The sequence below is a fragment of the Podarcis erhardii genome (genome assembly GCF_964252035.2).
Source record: "Podarcis erhardii genome assembly, chromosome: 3".
Lineage (NCBI taxonomy): Eukaryota > Metazoa > Chordata > Lepidosauria > Squamata > Lacertidae > Podarcis > Podarcis erhardii.
The window spans coordinates 107,945,527-107,962,600 of NC_138507.1; the positions used below are offsets into that span (position 1 = coordinate 107,945,527).

At 43.5% G+C, this 17,074-nt stretch overlaps 2 protein-coding genes across 9 annotated transcripts in view; both read left to right on the forward strand.

Moving 5' to 3' along the window:
• Nucleotides 1-10,010, forward strand: part of MAP4K3 (mitogen-activated protein kinase kinase kinase kinase 3) — a 69,524-nt gene extending 59,514 nt beyond the window's left edge. For all 8 annotated transcript variants that reach the window (XM_081854604.1, XM_081854605.1, XM_081854606.1 and 5 more), the window contains 8 exons: nucleotides 9-67; nucleotides 1,099-1,202; nucleotides 2,106-2,277; nucleotides 2,848-2,916; nucleotides 3,005-3,097; nucleotides 5,387-5,457; nucleotides 6,265-6,320; nucleotides 7,966-10,010. In XM_081854604.1, coding sequence (XP_081710730.1) covers nucleotides 9-67; nucleotides 1,099-1,202; nucleotides 2,106-2,277; nucleotides 2,848-2,916; nucleotides 3,005-3,097; nucleotides 5,387-5,457; nucleotides 6,265-6,320; nucleotides 7,966-8,053 — 712 coding nt within the window. In that variant the 3' untranslated portion in view covers nucleotides 8,054-10,010. The remainder of the gene's footprint in view (nucleotides 1-8; nucleotides 68-1,098; nucleotides 1,203-2,105; nucleotides 2,278-2,847; nucleotides 2,917-3,004; nucleotides 3,098-5,386; nucleotides 5,458-6,264; nucleotides 6,321-7,965) is intronic.
• Nucleotides 10,011-16,114: 6,104 nt separating this feature from the next.
• The window catches only part of SOS1 (SOS Ras/Rac guanine nucleotide exchange factor 1), a 36,588-nt gene continuing 35,628 nt past the window's right edge, over nucleotides 16,115-17,074 (forward strand). The window contains exon 1 of the mRNA XM_081854515.1: nucleotides 16,115-16,243. Coding sequence (XP_081710641.1) covers nucleotides 16,157-16,243 — 87 coding nt within the window. The 5' untranslated portion in view covers nucleotides 16,115-16,156. The remainder of the gene's footprint in view (nucleotides 16,244-17,074) is intronic.

Sequence of the window (17,074 nt, forward strand, 5' to 3'; positions counted from 1 at the left end):
TATTCCAGGAAGTTTGCAGTGTCAACCAAAATTCCAGACACAAAGATGTGTCAGAAGTGTTGTGTGGGTAAGTAGAGATACTATCTAACATCAACACATACGTACAAATTAGACATGTAGTGTAAAACTTGTACATGGATTACTTTGGCAATAAAATGGTTTGCTTGGAATTTAACATTGGATACCTTTTGGACCTCTCGAAACGCCTCTGTAGTATCTGGGTGTTTCATCATTCTGTGAAATGCAGTGGCGTAGCATGGGGGGTGCAGGGGGGGCCGGCCGCACCGGGCGCAACATCTGGGGGTTAGGGGGCGCAAATCCATGGGTTAGGGGGCGCAAATTACTTGCCTTGCCCCGGGTGCTGACAACCCACGCTACGCCACTGGTGAAATGTCACAGAACAGTGGGGAATTGGCTTAGGGAGAGAAACATAGGAAGGTAGAAAAGAAAGGGGAAGGCAGCAGTCAAGGGGGGTGGGGAGTCCTCTCTGCAGTTTCCTCTGTATTCCTCAAGTGTTAATGTGTGCAGGTGGGAACCGCAGGTCACAAAGGGAAGGGTGGAAAGAACAGCAAAATGTGGGGAAATTAGGTTCTTTACTACAGTTCAACAGAGGTTGTTCATGTGACAGGTTGAGACAATTGTATAATTCTTGCATTTAGTGAAAAACCTGGAAAAATACAGTCTTTAAGTAAATGGCAGTATGTCTTCTGTATTTGCTAGCAGGATCCCATGTGAGCACTTTCAACTTTCAAGAGCTTACTCTGGACTTGAGCCAGTGGTTCTCATAGTCGGAAGCTTGAATTTCCTCACATGAAGAGAGAAAATGAGTCTCAGGCAGTCAAGCCCAACCAGATGCCTCATCTTAGCCAGGAGCTTTTTCAGTAGTAGGATTATATGTGCCAGAAATGGGGAAATATTTATGATAGTTCCATGGCTATCTGTATCTCACTGCCAGGCTTGAGATTCTCCCCAGCTGGTGTACCAGGAAAGAAATCCATCAGAGCAGCATTGGTCTTTTGCAGATCACATCTCACATAGGACTCATCTACACTTTGCTTTACTGTGAAGGGTTTTTTAAAAATCATTTTTCTTTCTTAGTGAGGAATCCTTACTCAGGACACAAATATCTTTGTGGGGCCCTGCAGTCTAGTATCATTCTATTAGAGTGGGTTGAGCCAATGCAGAAATTCATGTTGATCAAGGTAGGTTGCATTTGAAAAGTTATCCTGCTGTAAATATTACTCTCACAGCTTAAAATATTTTGTTGTATTCTATTAGCTTCCAGCCTGAAGAGTGAAAAGGATTACTTGTTATTGTTGATGATGATTTGTCCACTTCTGTTCCAACTCTCACAAAAACCAGGGGAGCCAATTAAGACCATAAATGCCACCTTAAAAACAAAACACAAGGGTGAGATAAAATTAAAGCAGCTGTCTTTGTAAAAAGCAACCAGGAGATTCTTTGGAGCATCTTTTTGGGTAACTCATGCCAGACCCCGGGGCTGGAGCAGACAAGAGCCTGCAACTAACCACCGTTGAGATAATTTGAAGATCTGGCACACTGGTTTAAAGAGGTGGAGGAACTTATTGCATTTCCTGGTATAAGATCAAGTGGCTTGTAGCTATTGTAATGTTTAAAGGCTTCTCAGTATCCTTTGACTAAGATAAAAAAAGGCTTTGCTCTTAGTCAAAGGATATTGGCACAGTGCTTCAGATAACTACAAGAAACACTTTTAGTAAGAATGGCAAAATCTGCATAAACTTTGTTTTAGAGATGCTTGTTTCACCTTTCTTAAAAGAGGCTTGAAGTCACCATACAATTGATGAGCACATTATTTTATCCTGTTATGATGTTGAAATAATAGTAGTGCTAAGTGTGACATTCCATCAGCACAGTAATTTTTCCCTGTGCAACAGAACATCCCTTCATATCCCCCCACCCAGTCTGTTATGGGGGTTTCCCCAGTCCTCGGGAGCATATTGGGGGGGTGGGGAGAAGGGAGGGCATCCACTTGTGCGTAGTTGAAGACCACCCAGTACTTTAATGGTATTATACAAATACCTCCATATCTATTTTGTAGCTAACCAGTTTACTTCTTAATGTAGCACATAGACTTTCCTGTACCTTGTCCACTGAGATTGTTTGAGATGCTGGTGGTACCTGAGCAGGAATTCCCTCTGGTTTGTGTCGGTGTGAGTAAAGGGAAAGACTTCAACCAGGTGGTGAAGTTTGAAACAGTCAACCCAAATTCTACCTCTTCATGGTTTACAGAAACAGGTTTGTGTATCTTTCGATCACCTTTTCAAATAGTTAGCTGTCTAACAGAACCATTGCCATTAGCAGAACCATTACCAATTGCTACAGAGATTTTCTGTGAGGCCATGATGCAAAAGGTTAGCCATCGCTGCTATAGGGAGGTGATTCTGACTGAGTCACTGGGGGAGAAATTATTTAACTATTCTGTTTTAAACAGATTATATATAGTTCTAATTCCATCAATGGTTGCTTTTTAATTATTGTTTTTTTCTTCTTTTATCTGTAAGCCATCTTGAGTTTCATCAGGCAGGGTATAAATAAAGAAAGAAATTTCATTCATTCCCCCAAATAAGTCCCTGCCCCAGCACCACCTTTTGTTGTCTAGGGAAGACTTATGGGGAGCCTTAAAGGCTCATTCACATAGTACCAAACCAACCAGGATCATGGATTCCAAAAAGAAAAGAAAAGAAAAGAAAAATGCCCTGTACTGTGGCTTTCTTACACAAACTGAACAATTGAACTGGAAAGTGTTTGCCTTGAATTAATATTTACACATGAATGTCAGCTAATTTTGTTTTGGTATTTTGACAGATACTACACAGACAAACGTTGCGCATGTAACACAATTGGAGAGAGATACCATTTTAGTCTGTTTGGATTGTAAGTTACGTCTTTGACCTAGACATACATATTTTAGTAACATTCATGATGTAAGGAAAGCTGCTGAATTATGGTGTCTGTTTTTCAGGCTGTATAAAAATTGTAAATTTGCAAGGCAGATTAAAATCTAGTCGGAAACTGTCCTCGGAACTCACATTCGATTTCCAGATCGAAACAATAGGTATGTAAAGTTTAGTATTAAAATTTTATCAGCTAGTTCCTTGAGTATTTCACAACGTGCTGAAACCCTCATCATCATCATTACGTTTGGAGGAGGCACAGTACCACAGACTCTTCATTTTATGTATTTATGAACAGTTGGGACAAATAATAAATTATCATTTTAAAAAGTTGTTTAAACTATTATTTTAAAACAATGGAAGATCAAGAGCAAAGGCGAATATGTGACTGCAACACTGTTTGCAAAAGAAGCTATTGGATAAAATCCCAATGTTTTTCAGAATTCTAACATTTAAATATCTCTAGAAACAAGTAAATGTTTTACAGTAGTATCATGTACAGTAAATGATATCTGGAGTTTGCATGGATTTCCATTGTTAATTGCTGTGGGTTCTGAAACCATCCTTAGGCAATTTCCCTTACTAACTTTTGGAGTTAGGAATATATATATATATATTTAAAAAAACATTAGCTGAATGCCTTAATTTCTGTGTTAACATTAAATAGCTATTGGGTGTTAAATGTGAGGTTTTTACTGGGTTATGGTCCCTTAGATTTCCCCAGTCCCCTGGTTGTTGTGGGTCTCTCCCCCCAACCCCATTTCATTTTAAGAGGAATCTATTTTGTCACCTTGTGAGAGGACACCCAAGTCCTATTGAGATCAGTGAAATGTAAGCATGCAGGCATGTTCTTAAACACAGTGGCCCAGTTCAGATCATGATCTAACCTTTCTAAGCCATGATTTAGATGAGAGGTGGAAGCTGGATCCAGCTGGTGGGCCAGATCCTTGGTTCCATCATTCCTAGTGTACTGCTTTGACAGGTAGGTGGGCCTCAGCAGTCCTACTGAGTTCCCTGTGGTGATGTCCTAGGGATGTTGACTGTGACTAATAGATGGAACCTGTGCCAATCCTAATTAACTCCATGGGCCGAGGTTCCTTGTTGTTGGCTTGGGTGACCACAACTAATTACCGTATTTTTCGCCCTATAAGACGCACTTTTCCCCCTCCAAAAATGAAGGGGAAATGTGTGTGCGTCTTATGGGGCGAATGCAGGCTCCTTGGCTTCAGCGATAGCAACGCAAAGCCTCCAAAGCCTGCGCTCCGGAGGCTTCGCATTGCTTCAGCTGAAGCCAGGAGAGTCTGCTCTTTGAGGCTGGCGGTGGGGAAAGCAGCGCTTCCCCCATCGCCAGCCCCAGAGGATGGGGGGCAGCAGGAAGGCGCGCGACGTCTTCCCGCTACTCTCCAACCCTCCTGTGGGCTTTTGCGGGAGATGGGGGAATTCCCCCACCTCCCGCAAAAGCAGGCAAAAGCCGTTTGCTCTTTAAAGAGGCTCTGCGACTTCTGCTGGCTTTTCTACAAGGGGGGGGGATTCCCCCACCTCCTAGAAAAGCCTGCAGGAGCCACGCACCCTTTAAAGAGCGCGCCACTCTTGGGGGCTTTTCCCCGAGGAGGGAGAAGGGACTGACTGGCCGTTTCAGTCCCTTCTCCCTCCTGGTCGAAAAGCCCGCAGGAGTCACGCTGGGCTCCTGTGGGCTTTTGCGGGAGGTGGGGGAATTCCTCCACCTCCCACAAAAGCAGGGAGAAGGTCTTGGAGTAGCGCACAGGCTGCGTGCAGCCTGTCCACTGCTCCCAGAGCTGCGGGCGGGAAATCGTATTTTTTTACTTGATTTCCCCCCCTGAAAACTAGGTGCGTCCTATGGGCCGGTGCGTCCTATAGGGCAAAAAATACGGTATTATTATTATTAATAATAATAATTTATACCCCACCCATCTGGTTGGGTTTGCCTGCTCCCAACAGATTAAAACCAGAATAAAACATCAAACATTAGAAACTTCCCTAAACAGGGCTGCCTTCAGATGTCTTCTAAAAGTCAGATAGTTGTTTATTTCCCTGACATCTGATGGGTGGGTATCTCACAGGGCGGGTTCCACCACTGACAAGGCCCTCTGCCTGGTTCCCTGCAACCTCACATCACAGTGAGGGAACCGCCAGAAGGCCCTCAGAGCTGGACCTCAGTTCCTGAGCCATGGAGAGATTCAGGCCCACATGCAAAAGGAGAGTGAAACCTTTTTGCTTTCAGCTAAAAACAACATTGTCCTGATACATACGAACTTGGGGAGTTGTCTGAACCAGGCCTTCAATTTTAGTTGGGCTTAGGCATGTTGAACTCTTTTTGGACTGCAGCTGTTCAGATATGCATAGATTCAATGCAGTTTAGGTGTAAATAAGCATGTGCACTTGGCTGCAGTCTGTTAAAAAAGCTAATTCAAATGGTCTTTTTCTTCCAGTTTGCCTACAAGATAGTGTTCTGGCTTTCTGGAAACATGGAATGCAAGGCAGGAGTTTTCGATCAAACGAGGTAAATATTGCAGGGTGGAATAAAAAAAAAAAGTTCTGTTCCTTTAAATTGCCTTGAAAAATAAAGGCAAGATTGCTCTTTGTTTCCATAATTGATATTTCATTTTTTAACATAATTTCATAAAATACAATGGTTTGTCTGTAAGTACTTGGGTTGCCCTGAAAGAAATGGCTAATGTATGGCGCATTAATCAGACGAATAGCTGGAAATTCCTGGTACCTTGCTCAGCTTATCTGTAAACTCTCATATCCCCTCTGCCATCTGAATAGGGGTGATAATAGAGAGGTATAATAGAGGGCATATTGTAAGAATCGCTTCAAGCTGTGTAAAACACTTGGAGCATGTAGATTTCTACATAGCACTTTTCCTTTAGTAGCTCTACTAAAGAGGAGCACTCCTTAGCTGACTGATTTTTAAATTCGTCAGTAAATTTATGTAAAGCTGCCAAAAGGAAGGATTGCAAATAATATTCAAAACTCAATAAAAGAAGACAGTGAAACCATCATAACTACAGCAGGGCAAAGGTGTATCTCAATCTTCTCCCCTTGTTCTCAAATGTGCCAGAAAATGCCATTCTGCTGCCAAATCTCCTAATTGTTGAATCAGCTGTTGGTCCCACACAGGCCAGGAATTCCCTGGTTGGTGGCTGCTTCTGTGTCTCTCACAGTCCCAGCCCTGGTGGCAGATGCAGGAGGGGCTGGGCAGGGAGCAAAGATGTTAACATGCTATCCTCTCAGTTTTGTCTTAAGCACTGATCATATCAGACACTTAAAACTCCACTAAGTATTTGTTTGGCTTTTCAAACAGATCACACAGGAAATTTCCGACAGTACAAGAATATTCAGACTCCTTGGCTCTGACAGGTATGATAACATATTGAAACAAGAGTGGAAACTGTTCAAGTGGGGAGGGAGTAGGGCCTGGTTTTGTTTTAAATTTGTTTGTTTTTAACTTTCTGTGATTTTATTCTTTGGTTTTGTTTTCATATTGTTAACTGCTGTGATATATATTTTATGATACAGCAGTGTGTATGTGCGTGTGTGTGTGTATTCATAGGACGTGGGTAGTGCTGTGGTCTAAACCACTGAGCCTCTTGGTCAGCGGTTCAAAAGCCCATGACAGAGTGAGCTCCCATTGTTCTGTCCCAGCTCCTGCCAACCTAGCAGTTTGAAAGCACACCAGTGCAGGTAGATAAGTAGGTATCACTGCAGCAGGAAGGTAAACAGCATTCCTGTGCGCTCTGGTTTCCGTCACGGTTTTCCATTGCACCAGAAGTAGTAGTCATACTGGCTACATGACTCGGAAAGCTGTCTGTGGACAAACGCCGGCTCCCTCGACTTGAAAGCTTGATGAGCACCCCAAATCCATAGTCGCCTTTGACTGGACTTAACCGTCCAGGGGTCCTATACATTTACCTATGTTCATAAATAAATACATTGACCATGCAGCTCAGAGCCAGCACCAGGGGTTAGCCTATTAGGACAACTGTTGAGTGGGCACTGCCCCAGAAAAGTAGTAAAAGCCACCAGCTACTCACTTTCTTGCCCTTTCCCTCTGGGCTATGAAAATTGGACCTGAGGTAACCAGTTCCCACCACCACCCAGAGGAAGAGGGTAGGGAGCGGCTGTGACCGCAGAGCTTTGCTGCCATTGCCATTTACACACTTGTAAATGGCAATTTACAATTTACACACTTGTAAATGGCAGACCTCCAATCCTGGTTGTGGATTGGAGGTGGTGGAGCAGGTGCTGAGGAGAAGCCCTCCATCAGAGGGTTTTTTAAAAAAAATATTTTTTATTGAATGATTTTATGTTACAAAAAACAATACAGCCATACTACCACTAAATATAATTAAGAAATAAAAATTACATACATCGATATTTAGTTTGTTATTTGTTATTCACCATCTCATTTGTTATTTACCCAAACATTGCATACAACAACACACATATGTGCAGACACCCACACACCCACACCTGCACACAAAATGATAATAATGAAAGTAAATATTTTTTCCCCTTTTATCTTCCAAAATCTTTTCTTCAACTTTGACTTCCTGTCAAGTCCCTTTGCATATATTTTATCTTAACATTTGAATGTACACAAAACAATAAACCTTTCTATATTTTTCTAATACGTCCTGAAAACATAATAAATCCTTAATTGTTGTCCACCTCCTTTTAGTTCCTTTATCACTCGAATGCTAGCACAGAGTCAAAACTATTATTGTATTTTTGAACATATCTTCTATAACCATCCCAATTTTTGCTTTGAGTTTCCTCTGAGTTTACTAGTCAGTTGAGCTGTCTCCACCAAGTCCTGTAATTTGATTTGCCAATCTGTTATTTTTGGAGCCTCGTGGCTCCATCAGAGGGTTTCTTGACGCTGTGCTCTGCTCACCTCCCTCCTGCCAGGAGCCTAGCCCCAATTTGATTTATAAGTAGTGGATTAACGTATTCCTTTTTTTTTTTTTTTTTTTTTGCTTCTTCTACTCCACCCACCCTTCAGAGTTGTGGTACTGGAAAGCAGGCCAACAGACAACCCGACAGCCAACAGCAATCTATACATCTTAGCAGGCCATGAAAATAGTTACTGAGAAGCAATATGCATGGAGATTGAATCATGAACAGAGAAACACTACTGCTTCAACACTTTAGGATGGCTGAAATTGCACAAAAGCTGCAGTACCCCCACTTCAGTTGCTTTGTAATTTATTGTGATGTATGGGAGAGTGAGTGAGAGCAAGAACTCTTGCCTGAATGATACGGACACGCTTAGCACATTAATACCACAAAAGTGCTTGATTCACCATTATGTAATCTTTGTACATATGCAGAATTTTTTTTTCAGTGAAATGTATTGGTGAAAGCCTCTCTTGAGTTTATGTAGATAGTGGTCAAATGTCTTATCTGTATAAATGTAAAAAGGTTGCTGAGGACATAAAATTGCATTTGGGGTACTATTTTAAGGACTCTTCAAGAATTGGATGCTAGCGATAAACACAGCACATTTAATAACACTATTGTATTTTATTATGTAATTTACTAATACAAATAAACCTTACCTTTTTAGACATTGTAACCAAGACTGCAATCCTATTACGATCTTGTTTTTAATTATATGCAAGTACACTGGTGTTTTTGGTTGCACAAAGTATTAATATGTGATGTATTTAGTCACAAACGTAAGCTGTGACATTGTGAATATGATTTGGGCGTTATAATTTTAGGAGTTTGGGGTAGTTTTCTTTGTGAAACCAGCCAGTTGAACACCTGTATTTTTATATTTAAGGAAAATTCTTTAATTATTTTCTGTGCTTGGGGGCAGGGGAGTACATAATTTGGAATGGGAATAAATCCTGAATAGTGGTACCTTGCCGTAATTCTAAATGTCTGCAATGGTAAAATTAGCATTATTATGAGTCTTTGTTAACCAGTGCTGCTCATATCATGCAAAAAAACCAACAACCAAAAATTACAGCATTCTACATCATGGAAGTGGTTCTAATACTTTGGGATGGATCCAAATAGCCACCTGCAAAAGTATCCTGTTCAGTACTTGCAAAATATTCCTTAGCACTTGCATTAAGATGAAGGTGTGCATTTTCCTCATTAAGATGTTGATAACTGACTTGGAAGGACAGAACGAGTTAACATCCACACTGAATTGTCAATGTACCCATTTGGAGCTGCAGAGCTGTTCTGCGGTTCTTATAGGATAACTTTGTACCATAGGATCCCATACTAGTTCCTCATTTCCTTACATGGTGGGATCTTGTAGGTTTTTCAAGCTCTGTTCCAGGGAACCCCAGAATTCCTTGGATACTTCACAGGGGGCTTCTCCCTGAGATGATCGGTAATAGTGGAAAGCATTCCTGAAGGACAGCATGCTTACCCCTACTGATTTTCCCCCTTGCCATAAGCAGTTGCAGAGTGTGTAAGATGGGCAGCACTAAGGCCCAGTCAGTGTGCCTAGCTAGCAGCCGTGTGTTCACTGAGTGTGCAACACATACAGTGCCCAAGAATCCTTTGCAAACATGCAGAGCTTCATCAGCAGACAAGCTGATTTCTCTCTCTCAAGGCAGGAAGCTTGAAATCTGCTGCCATAAGAGGTTGCACATACAGAATAGCTGTTCTGAATAGAAAAGAGTTGTTGAATGGAATAATTGTCTTAATTTAGCCTGTTTGGGGCTTTTTTGCTTTTATTTTTTTTAATGGCCTTATTTTCACTTTGTTTTTAATGTCTTAACACCCGGCCAAATGATTTAGTTACTACCTCACGCAAATGATTTAAATGGTTATTATTATACATCACAGGAATTTTAGTTTTGAGGAAACCTATTTTAGATTTTTTTTCCCCCCAGTGCAGTATGTAAATGCCAAGTTTGAGAAAAATGCACATACTGGCGCTTTTTTTTTTATAAGTTCTTTATACTGTGATATAGACTAAGAACAAAACTACATTAAGAAGTGATTTATGGTCTGTATTGATGTTGTTAATGCTTTTGAATATTTCATAATGTATATAATGTAAAATAAACTTTTTTTAACATGTTTGTTGTACAAGTGGATTATCATCTGCACTAATTTTCTCATCGGGGGAAAGTTTTCTTAACTGAAATCAGTTTTGATTCCAATAAAAATGTAGAAAGAATAAAAATTAAGATGACTTTAGTTACTTTGACTTTTACATTACACTCTATATAAAATAAATGTTAAGAACACATTAATAAACACATTTGGGGAAGATTTAAGTTATAATTAACCAATAGCTTCTTAGTAAATCTTGAATTTACTTCCTTCTTTGAATACCTTCTTTTGATTCAAACAAAACTGGTTGTTTTTAATTTTATTTGTTTATTTGATTTCAGTATCACCCTTCATCTGAAGATAACCAGGTGGTTTAAAATATAAAAACACAAAAATAATTATTATTATTTCGGAGAACCTCCATTATCCCCTGTGGGTTGAATCCAGAATGTCCCTTTTGTGAACAGAAGTTCTCCTTTTTGTAGAAGAGGCCCAAAATCGGTGAAGGTTCCCACAGGGGAGGGTCCAGCAACCTTCTGAAGCAGCTTTCCAAAGGGCTTCAAGGGGAGGAGGAATTGGTGAAAACTACGCACACAAACACATTTCCTCCAGCCTGTTTGGGTACAGTGGTGCCCCGCAAGACAAATGCCTCGCAAGATGGAAAACTCGCTAGAGTTTTCCGTTTTGGAGGTGCTTCGCAAAACGAGTTTCCTATGGGCTTGCTTCGCAAGACGAAAATGTATTGCGAGTTCCTGCAGGTTTTTTTTCCTCCCCCCCCCTTTTTCTAAGCCGCTTATCCGCTAAGCCGCTAAAAGCCGCTAAACTGCTAATTGTGCTAATCCGCTAAGCCGTCAATGGGCTTGCTTCGCAAGACGAAAAAACCGCTAGACGAAGAGACTCGCGGAACGGATTCTTTTCGTCTTGCGAGGCACCAGTGTATAGAGGTTTTTGAGCAAAACTATTAAAGGATCCCTTGAGAAATTAATACCAGTTCATGTTAACCAATCTTGCAATAATAATCAATTTGAGCAAATGTCCACCATTAACTAGTACAGGGGGTGCGTTAACAATACTTGGATATTTCTGTGGCACCTACGCAATGCACAAGTGTAATTTCCCCCTGTACTTGTCACATTTTTTTAGCGTCTCATCCCCCAAATTTTAAACCAGGATCTTGGAGATGGTTCCAGTCAGATTTTCAGTATGCTTTGATTGCTCTTTCCAAACTGAACATAAAAGCAGAGTTTGCATAAGATGCACAAGTAGTTTTGACTTATATCCAGAAGCGCACCTATTTCACGGCACTAATGAAAGTTGCTTCACAATCAAAACAAAGCATAAACAGCCACTATGAAACGAAGCCACAGCAATTGCTGGTATTGCAGGTAACATATGCTAAACTCAAAGCTAAGAAGTGGATATTCTGTGCAGGGTCCACTGGAATAAACAGAACTTGCTCCCAAGACTTCAAAGGCCCCAAACTAGAAATGACAGCGCCACAAACTGCTGTATTTCTGTAAAGCAGAAAGGGAAAGCCAGTCCTTTTCAATGCCTTTCTCCTTGAAATTGCTTCTCCCTGAGAGAAACACACACACAGTGTTTCCAGTTAACCCTGCTAGCCAGTATGTAGACACTTCCCGAGTCTGAGCAGATCCCATATGAGGAGAGTGGAAAGATGTGACTGGCTTGCACCCCAGCCTACAAACAAGATCTTTGGCGATCACTCGTAGCTGAGTAAGATTGTCTTCCATAAACACAGTTTTAACAATGAGTCCGTAAGTGACTGTGGAGGCCAATTCTTCTGGATCCACACATCCTTCCACAGTGGGGACATTGGTTTCCGGGTGGGAATTGATCACAGTGCGAATTTGCCAAGCATGCCTTCCTCTTAGCAAGTTTCTCCCTTGCGTCCTGAGCTCGAGTGTCTTCAAAGCCTATGAAACCTTTGGAGCGCTTGCAGGCCAGTGTTTCCCAGTTGTCATTTTTTAAGATTTGCCTTGAGACAGTCTTTAAAGCTCTTTTGTTGACCACCAGCATTACACTTTCCATTTTTAAGTTTGGAATAGAGTACCGGTAGTTGCTTTGGAAGACGATCATCAGGCATCCGCACAACATGACCAGTCCAGCAAAGTTGATGTTGAAGAATCATTGCTTCAACACTGGTGATCTTTGCCTCTTCCAGTACAGTGGTGCCCCGCAAGACGAATGCCTCACAAGACGGAAAACCCGTTAGACGAAAGGGTTTTCCGTTTTGGAGGTGCTTCGCAAAACGAATTTCCTATGGGCTTGCTTCGCAAGACGAAAATGTCTTGCGAGTTCCTGCGGGGGTTTTTTCCTCCCCCCCCTTTTTCTAAGCCGCTAAGCCACTTATCAGCTGATCCGCTAAGCCGCTTATCAGCAGATCCGCTAAGCCGCTTATCAGCTGATCCGCTAAGCCGCTTATCAGCTGATCCGCTAAGCCGCTTATCAGCTGATCCGCTAAGCTGCTTAACAGCTGATCCGCTAAACCCCTAAGCCGCTAATAGCGCTAATCCGCTAAGGGGCTTGCTTCGCAAGACGAAAAAACCGCAAGACGAAGAGACTTGCGGAACGGATTCTTTTTGTATTGCGAGGCACCACTGTACACTGATATTAGTTCGCCTGTCTTCCCAAGTGATGTGTAAAATTTTTCAGAGACACAGCTAATGGAATCTTTTGAGGAGTTGGAGATGGCGTTTCTAAGTGGTCCATGTTTCACAAGCATATAGTAAGGTTGGTAGTACAATAGCTTTGTAAACACATTTTGGTTTCCCTGCGAATGTCCCAGTCCTCAAACACTCTGCACTTCAATCGGGAGAAAACCGCACTCACAGAGCTCAGGCAATGCTGGATTTTGGCATCAATGTTGACCCTTGTGAAAAGATAACTGCGTAGGTAGAAGTGATTGTCATTTTCCAACGTTACACCATTGAGTTGGATTTGTGGCACTGCAGAGGGGTTATTTTGTACTTGTTGGTGCTGCACTCGGGTTTTTTGGATGTTGAGTGGTAAGAGGGTCCCTGCAATGCATTGGGGTGACACCAAATGGGAGACCCTCAGGGTCACTATGAGGGCAAGGGTACTCTCCCGCCTTCGCACCTCCTGCAGGCACAGCACTGGACAGTCAGGAGGGTTAGATTGGCTCTGACACAGTGCCCCTTCCCACTGCCTCGCCCCAGGGCGTTTGGAAGGCAAGAGGGTATCACAGCCTCACTGACCGCTACTGAATATGTGTGCTGCCTCACAGAGAGTAATATTTGCGTTCATTGTAAAAGTTGCCAAATACTTCTCCAAGTAGGTAGATAAGCTAAAGCCTGGTGTAAGTGCAGCAGAACCTAACCAAACAGATACTGTACTGCTAAACATTCCTGCAGCATAGTGACAGCACGAGGCCTCAGACTTTGACAGCTGCACCATGACATCAACGGAGGTGGAGGAAATAGTTTTCAGAGCACAAAACATAATCGGACAGACACATACACAGTGTTTCCCCAAAGGCTTCCTGCCCCTCTCTGCGCTTATGACAAGAACATACAGTCAGACAAGGGCACCACCATGAGGCTGCTCTTGACAAGGCCACAGAGATTGTGATAGGAGATGGGAAATACATCTGCAAAACACAGTGAAATCTCCAAGCTAAAGCCTAAATGTAATTTGTGCCATTTTGCTAGATGCCTTCCTCAACTGATCAAAAAGGAGACAAAGCATATTGGGTGAAAGGCAAAAAGTTTATCCCTGGTGGATAAAAGTTTTTGACACAAGTGAAAAATGTGTGTCATCTGCCTGTCCCCTTTCTTTGCCCTCAACAAACACTATACAGCAGTGTGGCACTAAAGGCACTGTATTAAAATACTATTGATATTTAGAAAGTAACATTTTATATTAATACATTATTAATTAGTATTAATTAATTACGTATTAATTATTAATTAAGTATTAATTAGTATTAGGAGTTTATGACAACACCCCAAGCCACTTTCTGCTGAGATGTAATGCAGTTTCAGGATTTGATGGATTATGATGATTATGCTGTCTATTGAAGGCATGTTTTTGTTGCTGAAGTTTTTGCTTGTTTCATTGGGCTCGTTTTATGTTACTGTATGGATTGTTCATTGTTGGTACTGGTATACCCTAGAGTTCAGGGGTTCTCATTTGTGGAACACTCTCCAAGGAAGGCTTGCCTTGTGCCTTCATTGCATATCTTTAGGCAATGGGCAAGCCTTTGGCTTATTAAATCTATGGCCTTTTAAACGGTGTGTGGGTTACTGTTTTGTTTGTTCTTGTTATGATTTTTGTTATATACAGACAGACAGACAGACAGACAGACACTATAAACAGGCCTATGATCCTCTATGAGGAGTGGAATATAAATTTCATAAATAATAATATTGTAATGCATTTCCTCACCCAATGTTACATTTTTAAAATTTTCCAAGTTGCTAGAAGGCCACATGTGTCAAGCGACAAATAAACTGAAATAACAACACCCCAAACAACAATGTAACATCCTCTCAGCAAGATGGGGGGGAGAAGAAACACCCCCCAGCTTTCTTCCAACTCCCACAGACTCTGCAAAGTTCGCTCTCTCAGTAGTGAGTCCAGTTCTTGCTCGGCTCTGTGATTTTTTTAAAAGTACAGTAACTTTTTACTGAATTTTATAAACAAAGATCATAGGAATAATGTTGTTGTTGTTTAGTCATTTAGTCGTGCCCGACTCTTCGTGACCCCCTGGACCAGAGCACGCCAGGCACTTCTGTCTTCCACTGCCTCCCGCAGTTTGGTCAAACTCATGCTGGTAGCTTCGAGAACACTGTCCAACCATCTCGTCCTCTGTCGTCCCCTTCTCCTTGTGCCCTCCATCTTTCCCAACATCAGGGTCCACTCCCAGGGAGTCTTCTCTTCTCATGAGGTGGCCAAAGTATTGGAGCCTCAGCTTCAGGATCTGTCCTTCCAGTGAGCACTCAGGGCTGATTTCCTTCAGAATGGAGAGGTTTGGTCTTCTTGCAGTCCATGGGACTCTCAAGAGTCTCCTCCTGCACTAGAATTCAAAAGCATCAATTCTTCGGCGATCAAAGGAATAATAAAGTGTATAAATAAAAAGACCAAGTCTTCTAATGTCATTTGTACATAGCAAAAATAGCATAATAAATTTGCAATAATATCTACAACATATGATTCGTTATTAGTGGTAAGTGTACAAACCCTTGGTTTAAATAAAATAAATAAAAACAGCAAGTGGAAACAGGATAGAACTGCTCGGCTCTGTTTTGTTTATAAAGCTTCTTCCTATCTAAGGAACCGTGGGCTTCTCGCAGGCGAGCGCAGCTCACCTGTCCTCCTCTCCGCAGGGGGCGCTGTGGAAATGATCCGTCTCTTCCTCTCTCTCTCTTTCCCCCACAATTGAAAACACCTCCTCCCCAAGCGGATTGAGAAAGACTTGTTGCGCTGCGTCGCGCGAGTTGTTCCGACTTTCACTTCCGCCCTGAAGAGGAAGGGGCGGGGGGAGTGGGGAAAGGCAACGCCGAGCCGGATCGACTTCCAGAGAATAAGGTTGCGGGAAGCGAAGAAAAGGGGAGGAGAGCTTGGAGGCGACCCGATCTGCGCACGCCCCGTCGGCCTTTGCGCCGACTGCGCACGCGCCGGCGGTTGTAACCGTCAGGGCAAGGGAAGAGCAGCCCCCACCCCCACCCCGCTCGCGCCGCCCGAGAATTCAAAGCCGCGCTCGGGACCCTGCCCCTCCCTCCCCTCAGCAACCGTCACTTTCCTGCCGTTGCCGGGCAGGGCTCCCCCTCGCCGCCCTTTCGGCCGCCCTCTGCCCCGCTCGCCGCGTCCTGTCAGGGCGAGGGAAAGGATGCCCGGCGGTGCCTTGTCCCAGGCCAGCCCCGGCGCTGAGTGAGGGAAGGCCGGGCCGGGCGGCGAGCGAGCGGGCAAGGGATGTCGCCGCCGCCCCCCGGCGCTGGGTCCCTCCGTCGCCGCCGCCGCCGCCGCTGCCACCACCCCTGGCGGCTCCCGCTGCTGCCGCCTCTGCCCTCCTCCGGTTCCGGGTGTCGCCCGCCGCCGCCGCTCCGGGCCCCGGAGCACCGCCGAGCGGCTCGGCCCCAGCAGTGACTGCCGCCGCTTCCCCTCACAGGGCGCGGGACGGCGCGGGCAGGATGCAGGCGCCGCCGCTGCAGTACGAGTTCTTCAGCGAGGAGAACGCGCCCAAGTGGCGGGGGCTGCTCGTGCCAGCCCTGAAGAAGGTGAGGAAGGGGCGCTGGGGGGGGCGGGGAGGATCCAGAAGGGGTGGGAAGACCGCGCGTTTTCTGGGAGGTAAATTCGCTACCATAGCAAATGCCCAAGGTTTGCTGCATGTTGACATCCACGTGTCACTGGTGACAGCCCCAGGTGAGGACAAATACGTGTGTATGCCTGCGTGTGTCCCGAATTCGGACGTAACGCAAGGGGATGCCGACAGGCATGTGTGATAACTGGCAGTGCTCCAGTACTCCGACTTTCACATAATCGGTTTGGGAATAGTCAGTGTTTTCATGCGCCTGTGTTGACATCCTGCGAAGCTGTCTGCTGTGCTCTTGGGTGTCTGTATACTCATTATTCTTCATTAGATTTATATACCGCCCTTCATCATAAGATCTCAGGGCAGTTTGCAGAATAAAATACAAGGTAATGTATGAAGCTCGCAGGGTGACCTTGGGCCTGTCGCTGTCTCTCAGCCTAACCTACCTCACAGGGTTGTTGTGAAGATAAATTGGAGAGGGAGGAGAGCTATATATGCCACTGTGTGTTGGAAGGAAGGTGAGATATAAATATAAATGTAATCAATAAATGCCTGCCAGTAGAACACTTGGGGTAGATAGCTGGTTTTCCACTTCCCAACATGGTCCTATAGGATAGCTACTAAATGATCTGAACTTTAAGTACCAGATACATGTGCACATGACTTTAAGCAACAACAAAAATATAGCAGTGATATTCTTTAGGAGAGCTGTAGGTGTGATTATCACTTTGCTCCCAAATGGAAGATGGGCAGCATTTTAAATAGTTCAGATGATACTGAATATTAGACAAATATA